Here is a 21,037-nt window from a genome sequence, read left to right as displayed (position 1 = left end):
GGTATTTCATTTTTATTTATATTTTGTATTCTGGTTTTCATTTAAGTCAAGTTGTCATTAATATGCCAAACCCTATGTTTTCCAGATTGTGAAAGCCAAATCTAGGCTGGCTCCTGTCTCTTGTGGGGCCAAGCAGATTCTGGAAGGTTCCCCCAAATCATTAAGATCTTGAAGTATCCACATTGTTTTCAGTACCCATGAAAAACTAACTGGCTTCCTTCCCTGCCTCATGGACAGATGACATCTTAGGGTACTCAGAAGTGTTAAGAATAGCTCTTCCAGTATTTTGGGAACCTCTCTGCATCACAAAATCCTAGCCTGGCAGGAAGTAGAGAGTAATCTATACTGTCCTCTCCAACCTTGGGTGAGCTCCTCCACAGCAGAAACTCCTCCACTGCAATAAGGAGGCTTGGGAATGCGGGCCAACATTCCACACTATGAGACAAACCCAGAAGTGAGTGGTGAGTAAGAGTGCGTGCGTGTGTGTGTGTGTGTGTGTGTGTGTGTGCGCGCGCACGCGCGCGCACATGAGCCTCTATGTGACTGTGTATACATTCATGACTCAGAACAGAAAGGGATTTCCTCAAGGTCACACCAAACTCAGAGGCACAGTCTGGGGCTTTTCAACATAGTGCACGAGCACCACACTCTCCTGATTTTGTGGATTTCTGAGCAAATGATTCCTTTAGTCATAGCCTGAAAATAAGTTGATCTCTAAAAACATAAAACAAGGAAAACTGAGTTTTAGCAGAAAGTGGGGCTTTTTGAAAGATATTAAAACAGCTTAGTGGCTCACACCTGTAATCCCAGCACTCGGGAGGCTGAGGTGGGTGGATCATTGTGAGTTCGAGACCAGCCTGGGCTACAAAGTGAGCTCAGGGCCAGCCTGAACTGCATAGCGAGATCCTTTCTCAAAAAAGACAAAATGACTTAAAAAAATTATATATATATATAATTTGGTTGTGGTGGCACATGCCTGTAATCCCAACACTTGGGAAGGCTGAGGCAGGAGGACTGCTGGGAGTTGGAGGCCAGCCTAGTCTACAAAGTGAGTTCAAGATCAGCCTGAACTGCACAGTGAAACATGCATACATAAAATAAAATAAAAGATTAAAACAATACCCTATACATAGTAACAGCTTTCCACACACACACATACACATTCAGCCTCCTCCTTTCTTTACTATCTGCTCTTGCTATCCTGGCTGCTCTAGACTGACACCTTCATTTCATTCTGCCTACTGCTTCAAAGACAAGGTAGTGGTTAAGATCTTGGTCATGTGGGTATTGTAGCAGGATGACAGGGTTTGGATCTCTGAGATAGTTACCGGACTTCTCTTAAATTTTAGTTTGCCCATTTGGAAAATGGGAGTAACAACAGTACTGACCTCAGTGGTTTGTTTTTAAATAAAAGTTAACATCTGTAACAAGCTTAAAAAATAATCTAACGCATAGGAATTCAATAAGTAGTATTGCTGTGTGTGTGTGCGTGTGCGTGTGTGTGTGTGTGTGTGTGTGTGAGAGAGAGAGAGAGAGAGAGAGAGAGAGAGAGAGTCAGAGTCTTGCCATGCAGTTCAGGCTGGCCTTGAACTCACTTTATAGCCAAGCCTGGCATCAAACTCCAGTAAACCCCCTGCCTCAGCCTCCTGAGTATTGGGATTACAGGATGTGCCCCCATACCCGGCTATTTCTTTCTTATTCTTTCATTTGCTAAACTAACCCTAAAACAAGCCTACAACTTCTCAGCAGAAGTGCTGAACATTATGAGAAATTAGCCTAGTAGTGGGGATTAGAGCCTGGATTAATTCATGGCCTCAGCCAGCCTCCAGGGTTGGCCTGCTCCACCTCACTGCTTCCTGGGAGTCTCTTGCACTTGAATCTTGATTTTTTGGAGTCCTCCCTTTCTCTCTCTTCATTTCTATGTCAGCAAATCAAGGTCATTTGTCCTTAGCATATCTATCCACCTGTAATCTTACCGTTGGTCTGAGTGGAAGAGCTGCCCTCTCATGTCAGGACCCCTTTCTCTTCCTGTCATTTAATTCTTCAAAATAAAGAAGAGAACTGAGCTCTGGACTTCTGGCTCTGTCTGTCCGAGGACTTTTGGCTGTCTGTCATCATCATGACTCGTCTCCTCCATTTGTTCCTTCCCATTAGTGCTTGTTTAAACATGCTCAAACCTGAAAAACCCTCCTTTGATCCTACATTTCCTTCTAGTCCTTTCGTTTTGCTTTCTCCAATTGCCAAGTTTCTTATAAACACAGCCTATCCCTGCTCCATCCACTTTCCTCTCCAGTTCACTGTGCTCCAGTTTCCAGTCTTCATACTTCCCTTCCTGTAGTCAGTGAAGTCACTGGTGGCCTCTTGACTATGAAGACAATGCATCTATCTTATATCTGATCTTATCTGACCTTCTGCATCTCACTTTACACTGTTTCAGACCAGTTTACAATGCCAATTTCAGACTCTAGGATTTAAATCACTTATATATCATCATGATAGACTTGATCATCAGAGCCACCACAGTTTTTCAAATAGAACCTACCAAATTTGATTAAGAATTTTATCAGAGACAATTTCTGAAGCTTTTATTGTTGCTCTTTCCTTTTCTTGATTTTTTGGGGGTACTGTAGTTTAGTGATCAAAAGTAAATATAGGATGTAGATGGAGTCTTGTGGTAGAGTGTTTGAAAAGCATATACAAAGTCCTAGGTTCACTCCTCAGCATCTCCCACACAAAATTATAACAAATATGGGGCTGGGGATTTAGCTCAGTGGCATAAGCGCCCGCCTTGCAAGCGTGTGGTCATGAGTTCACTCCCCGGTACTGATAAAAAAAAATTATAACAAATATTATTCTTTTGTTTTTGTTTGTTTGTTTGTTTGAGAAAGGGTTTTACCATGCAGTTTAGGCTGGCCTTGAGCTCACTTTTTAGCCAAGGCTGGCCTCAAACACAAGGATCCTCCTGCCGTAGGCTCCTACATGCTGGGATTACAGGCGTGTGATGCCCAGCAAATACTATATTCTTTTTCAAAGCAGTGTGTGTTGGCTCACATCTGTAATCCCAGGACTCAGGAAGGGGAAGCAGAAAGATTGCTGTGAGTTTAAGGACAGCATAGATTACACAGCAAGCTTCTGTCTCAAAAAAACAAAACAAAACAAAAACCCCCCAAAAACAAAAATGAAAACAACAACCAAAGTTATTATTTTTTGCATTTTTTTTGTCTTTTCCCTTTTTTTTATCGGTACCGGGGATTGAACTTATGACTGCCTGCTTGCAAGGCAGGCGCTTATGCCGCTGAGCTAAATCACCAGCCCTACAGTTATTATTTTTTAAAAAACTAAACATAGAAGCCAGACATGGTGGTATAGGCCTATATCCCAACACTTAGGAGGCTGAGGCCTTTCTGGGCTATACAGTGAGTTCAAGGCCAGCACGAACTATATATGGAGCCCCTATCTTAAAATTCTGAGATACTAATCCTGAGAGTCTTAGCTCATATGTCACTTTACAAATTCTTACAGTGAAGGGAACTTCCTAAAGTTTGAATCACCTACAGTGTCTTCTGGAGTAACTCAGACATAATAGGGCCAAAATAAATGCGAGTGGAATGATGTACCTATGCAGGAAATTTAAGTGTTATAATTTATTTGCATAAAACAGTTTTTTGTCAAAAAAAAGGGAGCTATCTGATAAAGTTATGGGGGTGTATGTGTGAGAGACAGACAGACAGAGAAAGTGACAAAACAGAGGGAGACAGGGAGGAGGGAGGGAGCAGAGGAGTGTGGGGTGGGGGAAAGACAGACAGACACAGAAAGCAACAGACAGACAGACAGACAGAAAGAAAGGGGATGATACTGATTCCAGGGCTCAAATCTAGACCTGCCCCATGTTCTTTTCTATTTTGATTACCCTAAAACAAAGGGAATAAAAGTAGAATGATTGGCATAGAAAAGCATGGGACTGAGACACAGAACACCTGCCAAGAACTCTACTCTCCAAGCTCTGGAAGATTCGCTGAAAATGGGACAAAGCACTGCTTCTCTCTGGATCTGTGCTGTCAAGAGAAAAGACTGAACTGGAGGACATCTAAGGTCTTTTCTAGATTTCTAATTTTATAATAACCATAAAAACAAGAAAATGGGATCTGACCCTTGCAAATGTGTAGTTGATTCATCTAGCCCCTCTCACAGTTTCAATAATTGCTACTACTTCTAGGTTCCTAACAGCTCCCACAATACCATGGCTTTGCCATACTCTGTTTTGCCTGGAATGCCCGCTCCCTTTGTGCTTAACAGAACACTTCTTCCTTTTCCCTCACGTTTCTTCCACAAGCTCCTCTGCGAAGGTTTCCTTGTACAGTAGTCTCATCCCAAGATAGTGGTCTCTCTTCTCTCCAGCTTATATCCGTTTTATAACACTTACACTGCACTGCCATGAATGTGCTTGTATGCTAGGTTCTCAAACAGACTATGAACTACTTCAGGCAAAGACGGCTTCTGTTGGGGCTGAGGATTTAGTTCAGCGGCATAAGCACCTGCCTTGCAAGCAGGCGGTCGTAAGTTTGATCCCCAGTACCGATAAAAAAAAAAAAAAGATGACTTCTGTTAATCTTTCTATCCCAGTACAGAGGACATTCCACAAATAAGTAACAATACATACTTGCTGAATAAATGAAGAGGCGCTTACATAAGGCCATCAACAACCCTGAAGTAGGTAGTTGTACGTATTCGAATCTCAGAGGAGGTGACTTGCTCAAGGCTTTACCAGTGAGCTGGGTAATCCGGATTCAAACCCAGAACTTTTTAATTGCAGGGCCCATATTTTTCCTGCTCTTGAGTATGAAAGCACTTGCTGAGCAAAGAGCTTGGGATCTGCATAAGACCTCTGCAATGCTCCTGGCCCAAAACAGAATGAGTCTTTTCAGTATTCTCAAACCCATTTCAACTTCTATCCAAGAAATAATGATGTTCCATTATTTTGGAAAAATACGTAGCATATCTCAGCTTGAAAGCAGCTCTTTAGTCCACAGTGGCAAGTCTCTCACTCTCTTCCAAATTTATACCCCAGTAGTCTGCTGCATGTGTTTGCATGTTTCCCACTGGCAGCCTCAGGGGAAAATGAGCAGAGAACACACACACATTGCTAGAAAACGCACAAAAGGTTCTATAAAGAAGATGTATGTCTCATACATTCCAGAACAGGAGAGACTGGCAATTCTTAAGTCCCAAGGAGAATGAAGATTCTATTCCCACCCCCACCCTAAGGCTGATCTGCCCTAGTACCCAAAGGAAAATCAAACCTGGATAGATTGAAGCTGGAGCAATTAAGGATAGGGAAAGACCAGCAGATGGGTTTCTTTTTCCAAAAAAAGTTCTACCTCTCCCGCCATTCACCATTGTTGCCCACACTCTACTTACCTGGAGCATAACTGGGGTTATTGGTTGGGTACAAGCTGGGATTGTAGGCTGGGGCTGCTGCTGGGTAGGCTGTGGGGTAACCTATAGAGACAAGAAAAGCCATACTTGGGTAAGAACAAAACAAGACACAAATGAAAACTAGATTTCTAAGCAAACAGAATCCAAGTTTCAGGCTTGGCTTTCAGTCTCTTCATAGGCCACTTCAGATTGTATATATGAACAGTTTTAGACTCTCGAGAAAAAACTAACCCATTCCACAACTCCAATATATGCAGATTTTCTGGTCCATTTATAACATAAAAGGAAATACATATGGTAAAAATCATAAATTTATTTTCACATTCCTGCTACAACACTACTCTCTTCCTCAGAGGTAAATACATACTCAGTCTGGCATCTATTTTTCCAGATACACTAGTTTATATGCTTTCTGTTTTTGTTTTTTTGGAGGCAGGATCTTGCTATAGAGTCCAGGTTACCTTTGAACTCCCAACTTGCCTCAGCCTGAGTGATGGGATTATAGGTGTGTAACAATGTCAGTGATTAAGTAGTGGGAAAGATTCTCACAGTCAGCTTCCAAGAGCACATACAAGTCAATCTCAGTTTACCACTGCCTAGTATATGTAGGTTTTTAAAAATAATTTTCTAAAAAATGCATTTTCTGCGGTAGTGCAGTAAATACCCAATTTTCTCTTCTACCCATGTGAGGGTACCATGAAGTAGCGTTAAATATTCCCTGGATTGTGCAGTCATCACTAGCATTTGCTTCTACCACCTTTCATCATCCCAAACAGAAACTCTGTAACCATTAATGATTTTCAAGCCTTCCAGTTCCCTAATCTTTTAATCTATAATTTTTCTTACTTTAAGTATTTGACGTAAGTGAACCATATCCTATTTGCCCTTTTGTGTCTGGATTCTTTCATTCAGCATTGTTTTTGTTTCTTTGATACCAGGAATTGCACTCAGGATCTTGTGCTTGCCAAGCAGGTGTTGTGCAATGGAGATATCTACCTACCTACCTACCTATCTATCCCTGGCCTTTAGGACTGTTTTTGAGGTTCAATCATATTAAAAAAAATGTATCAGAACTTATTTCCTTTTATGGCTGAATTACATTGTTTTATATATATACTGCATCTTGTTTATTTATTCATCTAATAAGGGACAACTAGGTTGCTTCTACCTTTTGACTACTGTGAACAACGGTGCAAAGAGAAATGGTATATAAATACCTGAGGCTTTGTTTTCAATTCTTGTGGAATCTTTCTGTTTGTTGCCCTGCTTGGCCTTGAATTCATAATCTTTCCCCAAGTACATGGAATTATAAGTATGAACCACTATACTTGGCTCAGATTTAAGGTTTAGGATTTTTTTTTTTTTTTTTTTTTTTTTTTTTTTTGAGACAGAGTCTTACTATGCAGTTCAGGGTAGCCTCAAACACAGCCATCCTCCTGCCTCAGCCTCCTGAGTGCTGGGATTACAGGAGTGCTCCACCAAGCCTAGTTTGATTTAGGTTAAGGAACCACTAAACAGTTTTTCAATGGCTGCACCATTATATATGAGGATTCAAAGTTTTTTACATTCTCACTAATACTTGTTTTCCTTTTCCTTGTTTTAACTATAGCTTTCAGTTGGGTATGGTGGCATATGCCTGTAATTCCAGTACTCTGGGAGACTGAGGCAGGAGGAATCCTGAGTTTGACCCAAGTCTTAGCAATTTAGTGACTTAGTGAGATCCTATCTCAAAATAAAAAAGGACTGAGGGTGTAACTCACTGCAAAGGCTTTTGGTCCAGTCACTAGTACCAGCAGAACAGAACAGCACAGAACATCAAACCATAATTGGTGTGATGTGGTAACTCGTTACTGTTTTGATTTACACTTCCCTAATGATCAGTGCTCAAAAGACGTTGAGCATCTTTTTATGTGTCACTTGGAAAGTTATCTTCTTTGATGAGCTGTTTATTCAAATCATTTGTCTATTTTAAAAAACTGGATTGTCTTTTGTTGTGTTTTGGGAATTCCATACATATCCTGAATATGGAGACATTATCCATGTAAGTGCCTGTCTCACTAATCCTTGTAGTTTTTAAATGCTCATTTATTTGACTGACATCAGAAGCTGGTTTTAAAAGTCAAAGATAAAATCCCTAAATCCCTGAAAGCTTGTTGGGGATTTGTAAATATTGGAGTTTTAATAATGTATCTTTGTTAATATGCTATTCCCTAAATCCTTTCTAACTACAAAGAAAATTCATTCCCCTTTTCAATCATTTTCTGATTTTTTAAATTGAGGTAGCCAACTTGTCATTTAATTAGTAATCTAGAGGTGTGCCATTTCTCCAAATGTAAATCAGGGAGGGGTCTTATCTGGGAAGCTAGTGAACCAGTCTCATGGCGGAAATTTGTGTTTGGTTTCATGTAACAGACTATGCAGTCACGTTGATGATAACTGTCCTGTCATTTAAAATGCGTTTTACTTTAGAAGTGATTAAAGAATCTTCTTTCAAAGTTTCTGAAAACAGACATTGCTCCTTTAATAACTGGTCTGCACCTCCCAACTGGGTCATTGATTGCATCACTAAATGAGGAATTATATAGAATATATGTACATTACAATATTCAGAGCAAATGGTCAAAGAAAGCTCCAACTTGATGACTGCATTTATTTGCATAACTGCTACATGCAGTACTATAATGCATAAAAGAACATAAAACTATACTGTACAGTACAATCAGCAAAAATTACAGTACTGTAACAAGGTGTACTGTACTTAGAAAAAAAGACATTGAGGTTCTATAAACAAAATGTACAGAACTGTACCAAAAAAAAAGGACAAGTTGTTATGTCTGAGTGGTAACAGGTCGTACGTCGGAACAGTTGTTGACCAAGTAAGTCATTACATGGGGAATAACTATAGTTTTGTTGTTGTCGTGGTGGTGGTGATATTGGGCATTGAACCACGGGGCTTTTCCTCTGAGATATATAGTTACACACACTGTTAACTTTTGAGATGAGGTCTTGCCAAGGCTCCAACTTGCCCAGCCTGGGCTCAAACCTGCAATTATTCTGCTTCAGCTTCTCCAGAATGCAGGAATTGCACACATGCACCATCACTCTTGGCTCTTTCCTTTTTTTTTCGGTACCGGGATCGAACTCATGACCTCACACCTGCCAGGCAGGTGTTTATGCTGCTGAGCTAAATCCCTGGCCCCAGAATTATTTTTAATTCACATGAATTTATAGAATGGCATCACTAGAGGAAGCTTTATTTGACTATTTTTCATTTTATAGGTGACATGTCGGACACTGCATTCTGGGATATACACTAAAAAGAAGGACATTCCAGAAAAAAGTATAGGTGTGGGATTAACATTTTGCAGAAATTCATAAGTGATATGGCTTATATTCTCCATTCTGAGGGGCTGGACAGATTGGTTAACCAAACCCCAGGGGACAGATTATGTTTTGAGTTTTGAACTCATAATTTTATCATCTTGTGACCATGTCTCCTTTATGATAACTGACCCTAACTTATCTTTCTAGCTTCATCTGTCTACTGATGATATTCCTTTTTTTTTTTGATACTAGGACTTGAACTCAGGACCCTGAATATATCCCCAGCTGTAATGTGCTCTTTTTTTGCCACAAGCAAAGGCCCAGGTTTGATTTCCAACACAGAAAAAGTGTGTCCTGGAGCCAGATTGCCTAGGTCTGAATCCCAGTGACAACACTGATTATTTATGGGACTTTGGGCATGAGATTACTATATCTTTGTCTTTTTTTTTTCTTTGTCTTCTTATTTATAAAATAGGGCACGTGATACTATTTATATAGTATAATACATCTTCAAATAGCCACAAAATATTAAAATATCTAGGAATAAAGTTAGCAAAATAAATGACCTCTATAATAAAATTACAAAACAAGATGAAAGAAATTGAAGATGATACTCACAAAAAATGGAAAGATCACCTGATGAACTGGAAGTATACTACTGACATTGTTACAATGTCCATATTTGCTAAAGTAGTTTACAGATTTAATGTAATCTCTATCAAAATATCAATGCATTTTGGTATACATAGATATATAAAAATACACAAAGACATATAAAACAAACAAATGTTTTCTCACATAAATTTTTAAAACAATGTATTATTTCTTTCCTTGCATAGATACATTAAACAATCCTAAAATTCATGTGTGTTAGCTTTCTATCTCTGTGACAAAACACCTGACATAAACAAAAAAGCAAAGATGTATTTTGGCTCATGTTTCAGTCAATGATCAGCCAGCTCTATGGCTTTTAGGGTTACAGCAAGGCAGAAACATGGTAGAAGATGGTGGTGGTGGATAGTCATCTATCTCATGGCAATCAGAAAGCAGAGAGATGAGACAGCTAGAGAAAGGGGCCAGGAACCAGATATAATCTCCACAACCACACTCCATGATCCACTCCCTTCAACTCTGTCCCACTTCCTGTTTCCATGTCTCCCAGCAGTATCATCAGATCTCGATCTCATCAATGGTTTAATCCACAAATAAAGTTAGAATCCCCATGATTCAATTACTTCAAAAGCCCATCAGATGGCAACTGAGCCTTTAACACCATGAGGGAGGGCACCTTTGGGAGGACATTTTAGATAAACTCATAACAATATGGAACCACAAACAACCCTCACCTAGACAAAGCAATCTTAACTAAAAACAACTAGACTGGAAGCATCATAATACCTGATTCCAAGACATACTGCTAGGGCAGAGTAATCAAAAGAATATACTACTGGCATAAAAACTGACACACAAGGCTGTGGTGTAGCTTAGTGGTAGAGCATGTACTCAGCACTCAAGAGGCCCTGGGTTCAATCCCCAGTCACAGAGATCAATGAAACAGAACAGGTAATCTGGAAAGAAACCCAAGTGTTGTAGTCTGGTCTAAAATGCCCTCCCAAAGACTAGCTGATAGGCTTTGAGGAAGTTATTGGATCAAGAGGACACTACTCTCATCAATGAGTTAACCCACTCATGAGTTCACAGCTATTTGGAAATGGGGCCTAGTGGAAGGGTTAAGTAGGTCATGGGGTGTGCTCCTGGGTACAAGGCCTGTCCCTGGCCCTTTTCTCTCCAGTGTCTTTCTGCCTTCTGTACACCATGAAGTGAGCAGCTTTCCTCCACCACACCCTACTCCACCCTTCCTCCTCCACATCTGTCCTCTTATTAATGTTTTCACTTTTGCAACAGGCCTAAAAGCAACAGTATTAGCTAACCACAGACTGGAAGCTCTGAAACCAGCAACCAAAATAAATCTTTCCTTATTTTGACTTTCCCAGGTATTTTGTCATGGTCAGAAAAAGCTGACTAACACGCTATGCATGTATTGCCAATTTATTTCTGAAAAAGTGCCGAAAATGTATGCTGGAGAAAGGACTGCCTTTTTGGTTTTTTTTTTTTTTTTTTTTTGTCTTTTTCCTTTTTATCAGTACCGGGGATCGAACTCACAACTGCCTGCTTGCAAGGCAGGCGCTTATGCCACTGAGCTAAACCCCCAGCCCCCCGGACTGCCTTTTCATAAACAGTGCTAGGAAAACTGAGTATTAAACCCATGTCTTTTATCTTATAAGAGCTCAATGAAGTGAAAAGGTTTTGTTTGTTTGTTTTGTTAGTTTTTTCTGTTTTGGTTTCTTGAGACAGGATTTTTTTATACAGTTCAGGATGGCTTTGAATACACCATGTAGCCCAGCCTGGCCTCAAATTTAAATTTATAGAGACCCTCTTACCTCAGTCTACCAAGTGCTAGGATTTTTTTTTTTTTTTTTTTTTTTTTGGTACCGGGGATCAAACTCACAACCTCATGCTTGCAAGGCAGGTGCTTATACTTATACTGCTGAGCTAAATCCACAGCCCCTAAGTGCTAGGATTACAGGGACGTGCCATTATGTCCAGTGAAAAGCTGTTTTTTTGAAAAGATAAAATCTTTAGCTAGACTAAAATAAAAGTTCCAAATGAGTAAAATCAGAGATAAATAAGACATTACCACTGTACAAAAATGAACAAATATATACCAACAAATTAGAAAATGTAGATCCAAGGAACTTCTAGACAACTATAACCTACCAAAATTGAACAATGGAAATATGGAAAAGGAAAACTAATGAATATAGAGACTAAATAAATAATAAAAAATCTCCTAACAAAGAAAAGGCCAGGGGGCTGGGGATTTAGCTCAGCAGCATAAGCACCTGCCTTCCAAGTGTGCGGTCGTGAGTTTGATCCCTGGTACCGATAAAAAACGAAAAAGACCAAAAAAGAAAAGAAAAAAAGAAAAAGCCAGGACTGGATGGCTTCAACACTGAATTCTATCAAATTTACTTTTGATTTTTAATTTTTGAGGGTTTTTTTGTGAGTGGGGGAATGTGTTTTGACACAAGATCTCATTATGTAGCCCAGGCTAGCCTCAAACTCACAGCAGTCCTTTTTCCTCAACCACCTGGAGTGCCTCATCTAGTTCTATCAAATTTAAAATAAGAACTAATACCAATTATTCTCAAAGTATTCCAAAAAATTGAAAGAAAAATGAAAAAAAAAAAAAACCATGATCACGTATCAAGATAATTCAGCATACAAAAATCAATATATGTAATACATAATATTAACGGAGTAAAAAAAGCCAACACATGATTAGCAGGGTGTAGTGGTACATTCTCATAATCTCAGCTATTGGAAGGCTGAGGCAAGAGGATTGAAGGTTCAAGGTAAGCCTGAGCAATATAATGGAACCCTATCTCAAAAAAACCCAGTTGTACCATATCGCAATAAATACAGAAAAACTTTTTGATAAAATATAATATTTCAAACTCTTTAACAAATAAGATATAAGTGGAGGGGCTGGGGATTTAGCTCAGTGGCATAAGCACCTGCCTTGCAAGCAGGCAGTCGTGAGTTCGATCCCCAGTACCGGTAAAAAGGAAAAAGACAAAAAAAAAAAAAAAGATTTAAGTGGAATGTATCTCAACATAATAAAGGCTAATGTATGGTACAAAAAAACAGCACTTCTATATATATTGAAAACAAGCTTGCTGAGAAGTAAACCAAGAAAGCAACTGTAGACTGGAGCTCAGTGGTAGAATGTTTGCTTAAACCCACCAGGCCCTGGGTTTGAGACTCAGCAACTCATCCCCACTCCCTGCAACAACAACAACCAGAGAGGAGGGGGAAAGAGGGGGAGGGGGACAGGGAGGGAGAGGGAAGAAAACAAGCAATTCCATTTACAATAGCTACAAAAATAAAATACTTAGGGTAATGTTACTCCCTAAGTAGTAGGGATCAGAGCTTTACATAGTTAGGTAGCAATATTATAGACAGTCAGGCAAGAACTTCGAGGGAGTCAGTGCAGAACATGAAAATACATTACAACTGTGGCTGGAAGTGCATCTGTTGAAGACTAGGCCTCAAGATTAAGTCGAATGACCAGGCCTTATATGCCTCTGCAAGGGATAAGCAATAAACTATAATCAGGATCATTTATTCCAATGAAGTCTAGATAGACATGTGGTCAGGACCTCTTGACTCATCTTTTCTGTAGAAGGTCCTGTTCTTTCCATGGACACTTGCTACATGACTTGCTTCCCCACTGGATCAACATTACCTAAGCGGCTATTACTTGTAATCTTATTGGGTTATCATAGTTTGGTCCCACATTGTACCCACCTTGTGACTTTGTACCCACTTTGTGATTTTGCTGTATAATACTTCCTTCAAGAAGTGGGATCACTGGCAACCAATTTTTGGATCTCCTCTTGCCTCTCAGGAGCTATCTCTCTGTTGTAGTTAGGATTTACAAGGGAAAAGATTTAATACAGGACCCATAGTTTATAGAATTATTTTATAACATTTACCCAAAGAGTCAAAGCAAAGGAGTGCAGGAGATCTGGCCACACACACTACAGACCCAAAGAATCCAGCCGAGAGCCTAGATCCCAGCTGAAGACCTAGAATCCGTGGCAGGGTTCCACACAAGTCCAGCTGGAGGCCCAGAGCCCACGACAATGTCTCATGCAAGTCTGTATCCAGGATCTGCACTGGAAAGCTCCAAAGGTCAGTGGTGAAAGCTAGAAAGCCTGTGCCAGCAGGGAGAAGGATCTGTGCAACAGGCTGAGGGATCTGCTCTAAAGCCAGGAAACAGTGCTCAAAGTGAAGACCAGAGCTTCCCCAAAGAGAACCACAGCCATCCTCAGTGACAACAAGGACCTGAGCTGCTTCTACGATGAGGACAACTGAGTTCATTTCAGGGAAACCAGTGCGACAGACATCTCCAGGAGAATCAACAGCACACCATCTTCCCCTCAAGTTCTCCTTTTATGCTGTTGGCAGCAATCCTCAGGCCGCCCTTCCACACCCAGCACCATGCTGATTCAGTTCAGCTGGATGCTGCAAGTTGACAGTTAATCCATCACACTTTATCCATAAATAATTCCTACGCTTAACCTCCATCGTTCCTTAGAATTCATTCAATTTTAGGGAACACAAACTCAATGTATCTGACAACTAGCAGATTGAGAGTTATAATATTTCCCCTATATAATTTGGGAGTCCTATATCACTATTATTTCCAAGTGTAAGATGCTTAAATAAATTTTGGTTTTTATTCTTTGGTTCCAATCCTTTCCAAATCTCTTCGCTACAGTTTTCTCCACATCACTAGATGAAAATGCATTCTTCAAAGTCTGGCCAAAAAGTCATTCTTTTTTTTTGTTTTAAATTGTTTATTGGTACATTTTAGATATATAAAATGATAACATCATCATAGAGGATTTGTACCTGTACAGACATAATCTGATTCCTTTTTCCTACTCACCTTCCCTTTACCCTCATTCACAAAAACTTTGTTTCTATTTTTTCCTTCTTGGCACGTGTTTTTTCTTTTCTCTTCTTTACTTTCCCCCTCCCTAGTTCCCCTTCCCATTTGAACATTTTATTCCCGTTTCACAGTATCTATTATACATTTTGGTCCTTATTTATACTTTCCATTTCTCATATCACAGAAACAATTTGGTATTTACACAAATGTGTCCAACTGATTTCACTTAAAGAGTATGGTCTTGAGATGCATCCATTCAGCGAGAAATGTCTTGAGCTTATCCTTCTTTATGGCACAGTAGTACTCCTTTGTAGTAAAAAAAACCCCCACATCTTCTTTACCCATTCACCAGATGATGGACATCTGGGTTGTTTTCAAGATTTAGCTATTACAAATTGTGCCTAAAAGTATGGGTGTGCATATATTGCTGTGTACGATGCTTTTAATTCTTTCAGGAAGATACCAAGAAGGGAAATAGCTGGGTTGAAAGAAAACTTTAGTCATAGTCGTAAGTCATTCTTGGCTCTCTGTTCTCTCCGTCTCTCTGTCTTTCCCTCTTTCCCTCCCTCCCTCCCTCCCTCCCTCCCTCAGGTCTCACTATGTAGGTTACACAGCAGGCCTTCAACTCCCTATATATCCCAAGTTGGACTTCGACTCGCAGTGATCATTCTGCCTCAGCCTCTCAAGGGTTCACATTACAGGCATACACTAGCATGCCCAGTTCTTCTTTCTCTTCTATTCACATCCAATGCACTAGAAAATCTGTTCAATTATATTTTCAAAATATACTCAGAATTTGATCAAAGCGTATTACCTACACACTTTGTATCTTAATTCAAGCTATCATTAGTTTCTACCTATATTACTGTAATAGCTTCATAACTGCTTTCCCAGATGGTCTATTTTCCATAGCAGTCAGTGATCTTGTTAAAATAGTCAATCAGATTACAGAATAAGTACCTCTTTTTAAACTCCAAAGTAGCTTACCATGACAATGAAAGCTAAATCCTTTTAATGACCCATTCCAGGCTCTGCTACCTGTCTGAACTCCTTTCCTACTATTTACATTCTTGTTTTATCTTCTCCAGTCACATTGCCTTCCTGATGTTCCTTCAAATGTGTCCTCCTTCATCTCAGAACCTTTATTTCTTTTATTCCCTCTTCCTAAAACTCTGTTCAAAGCCCACCTTACATCTTTCTAAAATAAGACTTTCTCTACTCTCTGTGTTCATCTTCACAGCTCTAAACCGCTTGACACATTTATGTATTTGCTTATGTGACCACTGTCTGTCTCCCATCACAAGAAGGGAAACTAACAAACTTACTGGTTTGTGGCTTTACACCTGGAAGTTATCTCCTGCCATACTCCAAAGACTCTCCTCACAGGCTCAGCACTCCGCAAGTGCCCAGAGTACAACATTATAGACCCCACACCCTTCAAGCTCATTGGATCTGCTACAGTTAATGGGTGGCAAAAAATACTGAGGTTAAATAACATATCATGTATACTATGCCCATTCTCAAACAAAAGACATTTTTATACTTGCAAATGAGAAGATATTGGACTGGGGATTTAGCTCAGTGGCATAAGCACCTGCCTGGCAAGTGTGAGGTTGTGAGTTCGATCCCAGTACCAAGAAATGAAAAGGTATTTTCATTTGAGCCTAAAAAAAATCAACCCTAATATTACAGTACTTTTCCCATTTTGTAGATAAGAAACAGAAGCTTCGAGTGACTTTTTGGCTAAGATTATTTAACAGCTCAGTAGCAGAACTGGGGATGTTATCCCTAAAGCAATGGCTCTTCTACACCTACCAAATAACTATGACTTAGCCCTTGGAAACATCTGTTCCTTCTGTATTTATATTTTTAAGGTCAAGAGTGAAGAGAATAAATGTACCCAAGTGAGCTTGTTTACAGCCCAAAGACCAAAGTACTGATCAAGTTTCCGGGACTCTGATACGCACACTTTAATTGCTTTACAGATGTCAATACAATCTAACCCTCTTTTCTTGTTCTGACTAGAATTAGCACTAAAGAAAGTTATTTTTTGATTAATATGGAAATTAGAAATTCTTTCAACAGAAATTAGGGGACTATTTCGAAGACCACTTGATCTTTAGGAGCTAAAAATAGTAAAGCATCAAAAGGCTAATGGAAGACTATCTCTGGGTCAGGAAGACAAAGGATTACTCCTTTGTGAACAGCAGAACGTTTAGGTAATAAAGACATTTTAGGTCTGAAGCTCATGATAAAAAAGAAAACCACCCTTGTTCCCAACGCCATCACCATGCTAACCTAACGAAAGTATTCTCTCAAAATAAAAAAGAGGGCAAGAGAAAGGTTGTAATTTGAAATCTGAATTAGATTTCTTGACACTGTGCTAAGCACTTATTTATCTGATTTAATTTCCACCCTAACTCCACAAAATGTACTGTTAGTTCTTATTGGTTTGTTTTTAGAGATAGGGTCTCCTTATGAAGTTCAAGTTAGCCTTGAACTCACTAAATAGCCTAGTCTGGCTTCAAACTCATGGCAATCTTGCTGCCTCAGCCTCCCAAGTACTGAGATTACGGAGGCATGTGCCAACACATCAGGCTGGTTTCACTTCACAGATGCACTACTCAGATACATCTTACACCAGTGTCTTAGTTACTTTATGCTTGTCGCTGAGACAAAATACCTGATGCCCAAGTTGGGAAAGGAAAGGTTTATTTCTTACAGTTTTTGGAGGTTTCAGTCCACACTTAGTTGGCTCCCAGGCAGGCGGGCATGGCTGGGACGCCTTTCACGGCAGCTGCAAACAGCAAGTTCGAACCAGCAAAGAGCAAGACACACCTCCTTCTGCCATTACATCCCATCCTGGCTCCACCCCTATGTGGGTGGAGCACTGACACCATCAATCCATGCACTAGACAAGGAACCATCACAAATACACAATGCAAACTCATGAGGCCTGGGGGACACAGACATAAACCATGACGACAGGCTAACTACAGAGTGGAGACAGAATGCAGGCTTGAATGAAACAAAATTCATTCCTACCATCCTCCCTGCTTCTCCTCAAAACAAAAGTCTACTCAGTGTAAATGTCCAGATTTGGTTACCATTGCCATTTACATGCCATTATTTTATCACTGTGTCCTTTATTTCATCATTAAAATGATGGAAAATAGGAATTTATTTGTAGAGTCAACTTAGTCAAAGACAGTTCAGTTAAAAGAAAAAACTATTCTGTTCCCACTCAGTGTCTTAATATAGGATGTGCTTATGTTATTGAAAACTATCACACAGACACTGAATTACAGAGTTAAAAGAGGCATTAGAGGTGACTGAGTCCAATCTGCCACTCAGAACAGGAATGCCCTTTATGAGTGGCCACATGACTGACAACATAGCTTCTATCAGCACCAGCTTTTGATGATGATATGCGTAGAAAGTCTTCACTCTGCTGAAGCTCGTGTTGGGGAATTCTGGAGGTTGAAAATTCTTTACTCCAGGCTAATAATTTGCCTTTTGGAGAATCTTAACCTGAACACTTCCTCAACCACTGGCTCTAGTTCTAACCTCACAAAACATGTGTATTCCCTCTACCACAGTACAGAGCTCCAAACATCATTTTTTTTTCTTAATTGAGTCACTCTCCCAATGTGTGTGTGTGTGTGTGTGTGTGTGTACGTGTACTGGAATCAAACTCTGGGACATTCTACCTCTGAGCTACATACCCCAGATCTTTTTATTTTATTTGAGATCAGAGTTTTCCTAAATTGCCAAGATGGGACTCAAACTGGCTGTCCTCCTGTGCTAAGCTAGCCTCCCTAAGTGCTAGGATTACAAAGCAACCTTCCTAATTCCTTCCCTTCAACCTTACCCATTCCAAACTGCTTATGTCTGATCAGACTTCAGTTTACAGGACCCCTGTATCCAGTGTTCTCAGTCAAGTAGACACAGTTAACTATTGCATTCCATTATCTTAAACCAATTCATTTTTTCTTCCTGCCTTGTTCACTCCTCCTTTTTTTTTTTTTTTTGAGACAGGGTCTCCAGTGCAGTTCAGGCTGGTCTTGAGCTCACTTTGTAGCTCAGGCTAGTCTCAAACTTGCAATGATCCTCTTGCCTCAGTCTTCTGAGTGCTGGGATTACAGATGTCTGCCACTATGCCGGCACTTTTTTGTTTGCTTGTTTGTTTTCTGAGACAAGGTCTCACTATGTTGCTCAGGCTGGCCTTTACCTCTCAACCTTCTTGACTCAATCTCCTGAGTAGCTGTAACTATAGGTATGTGTTAGCATGCCCAGCTCTACTGATTTTAAAAAGTTTCCATTGAACTGATACAAAACTCTGATTATTGTGATCAATGAAGGCACAAAGTGATTTTATCTGGATTTCTTCATCATAACCATCAAGGTAATTAGCATCTAGCAAATGCTTCTGCACCAAGTATAGTGCTAGGAACCTTCTTTACATAGGAGTTTACAGTCTAATGTACAAATAATAAGGGTTATTTAAACTAATCTATAAGCAATACATATACTATATAATAGTATGTTGTAGTCACACCAGACAGCTGAAAAGGAAATGAACAGGTTTGAGAGAGTTAAGAATGGCTTCCAAGGAACCAACACTTCAGTTGGTTTTAAACAATGAATGGGAGGAATTTGTCAGAGGTGTGAAGAATGGTGACAAAAAATATATAGTCATTCTATGTATGAAGACATGAAAATGCATACCACATTAGGGAAAGAGAAGTAACTCCAGCTGGTTGGAATTTACATTGCATAAGGGTAAGTGGCAAGAAAAAAAGATAAAAAGACAGATTGGGGGGCACACTGTGAAAGGATTTGAATGCCACAACAGGAAATCATTAGAAGGTTTTAAACTGTAGAATTTCACATTTGTCTTTTATAGAGATTATTCTAGCAGCACTGTGGAAGTGTATTTAGAGTGAGCAAGATCAGAGGAAGTTACTGCAGTAGCCCAAAGGAAAAGTTAAAATATGTAGTAGAAAGGGATAAAAAAAGAAGGGGGAAGCTACAAAGATATTTCAGAGACAGAGCTTATAAAAATTGATCCTGATAGTAACGTCCCATTTTTAGTGCTATAGGCCAAGAAGAAGCAAAGCTAGATGGGAAACATTCCTAACTGCAGGGTTTGCAGCTTTTGCTCTTCTTATTGGAAGGAAAGAAAATAAATTAAAAGGACCTTTTAATCTGTTGGCTCCAGAAAAATGCCTGAATCTGGATTCCTCTTACTAGCTGGGAGGGCTGGCTGCTGAGAGTGCTAGACTGCTGAGAATGTAGGTCAGCCCAAGCAAGCAGCAGTTCTGTAGTGCTGGCTTCCTGCCTGGCCACCAGGCTGAATTTGAAGCAGCCAGTATACTCAAGTCAAGGGCCACCCACCCAGCCTTGCCCAGGCACCCGTTGGAAATTTTAAAGAGCATCTACTATGAGGCACTGTTCTCACAGCAGGGCAAGTCTGTTAAGGTAACAAAAAAGTAAGAGGTAACCAGTCCCCAAGCTGTGCTGGATCTTCAGAGAGAGCATGTCCGTCCAGGATGTAGTCAGTGACCTCTGGGTCATTCAAGCCCAGCAGAGAAGACTACTAAAACCTAGGCAGACTTCACATAACAAAGCTGTTGGAAAAACAAAAACAAACAAACAAACAAAAACCTAGGCAGACTTAACTTGTTATGTCTTTAGTGTAAAAACAACACTATCCACAAAAAATACAGGAAATTAGTCTGTATACATAGATGCTCATAATGTAATTGTTCTAGATAAAAAGCTGAGTCTGTGCCATTCTGAAAGAGAAAATTTTTTTTTGGAGACAGGGTTTCCAAGTGTTATAACCCAAGGCCCCCTAACTATCCTAAGGTCTGTTCGAAGGTATAAGCCCACCTGCTGCTTCCCCTCCCCTTCTCCCTTCAAATTTAACTAGGTTAAGTTTTAACTTCCTAAAGGCCATAAAACAAAGGCCTGAGGTAATAGCTCCTGACAACCCCTTCCCTACCCGGTAGCCTGTCACAAATTGTGTTAATTTCGTTAGATTGTATTAGATTGTACATTCTTCACAAAAGTAGCTTCGTTTATATCACAGTAATACCTGTAACTTGGCCTTACTGTAAATGTGTGTTTTCCTTTCCCTCTGGGCAAAAGATTGATATGTTAATTAATGCTCTCCCCTATAAAGAATTGTAAAATCTTACCTAATTGATATGTTAACCATTGTTGCCCTCTACAAATAGAACAGTTGTGGTGCTAAAGTAAGGTAACTAAGGTTGTTAATTGCTGTTAGACTTTTCTATTCTTTGCTAAGAAAAACAAGATTTCTTCTTATCTAAACTTGCTAGTATGAAGGGAGACTTACAATTGCCATTTCTGCTTTGTAGTGCGTCACACCCCCATCCCCCTCCTTACATTGTGTGACCAGCAGCTGTTTGTGGATTTACAAGATAAAAAGTCCTGACTTTTAGCTGTGAGGTGCGCAGTCTCCAAATTGGCTCCCGGAGACTCGTCACCAGGCCTGGATTTTACCTAATAAAGCCTTTGCTTCTCAAATTTTAATTTCTTGCTTTCTTGGATTTTATACCGGGGTCCGAGTTATCACACTAGTTCAGGGTGGCCTGGACTCAGCTCCAGTGCAATCTGTCTCAGCCTCTAAAGTGCTAGGATTACTATAGACAGCTAAATTAAGTAGAAATATTATAGGATGTCAGAGACATCCTTAGAGGTCAATGCAAATGACAACTGTGGGCAGGA

The 21,037-nt window shown here is 39.9% G+C and overlaps 1 protein-coding gene across 3 annotated transcripts in view; it reads right to left on the bottom strand.

The window, feature by feature from the left end:
• Positions 1 to 21,037, bottom strand: part of Fam168a (family with sequence similarity 168 member A) — a 203,461-nt gene that overhangs the window by 23,889 nt on the left and 158,535 nt on the right. For all 3 annotated transcript variants that reach the window (XM_003463453.5, XM_013145324.3, XM_013145322.3), the window contains one exon: positions 5,419 to 5,499. In XM_003463453.5, the coding sequence (XP_003463501.1) occupies positions 5,419 to 5,499 (81 nt within the window). The remainder of the gene's footprint in view (positions 1 to 5,418; positions 5,500 to 21,037) is intronic.

This window comes from Cavia porcellus, unplaced genomic scaffold (assembly GCF_034190915.1).
Source record: "Cavia porcellus strain 051 isolate PalLab524CR breed Dunkin Hartley unplaced genomic scaffold, mCavPor4.1 scaffold_9, whole genome shotgun sequence".
In the NCBI taxonomy this organism is placed as follows: Eukaryota; Metazoa; Chordata; class Mammalia; order Rodentia; family Caviidae; genus Cavia; species Cavia porcellus.
Note: the sequence above shows the minus strand (reverse complement) of the source record. Positions and strands in the feature narration are given on the sequence as shown.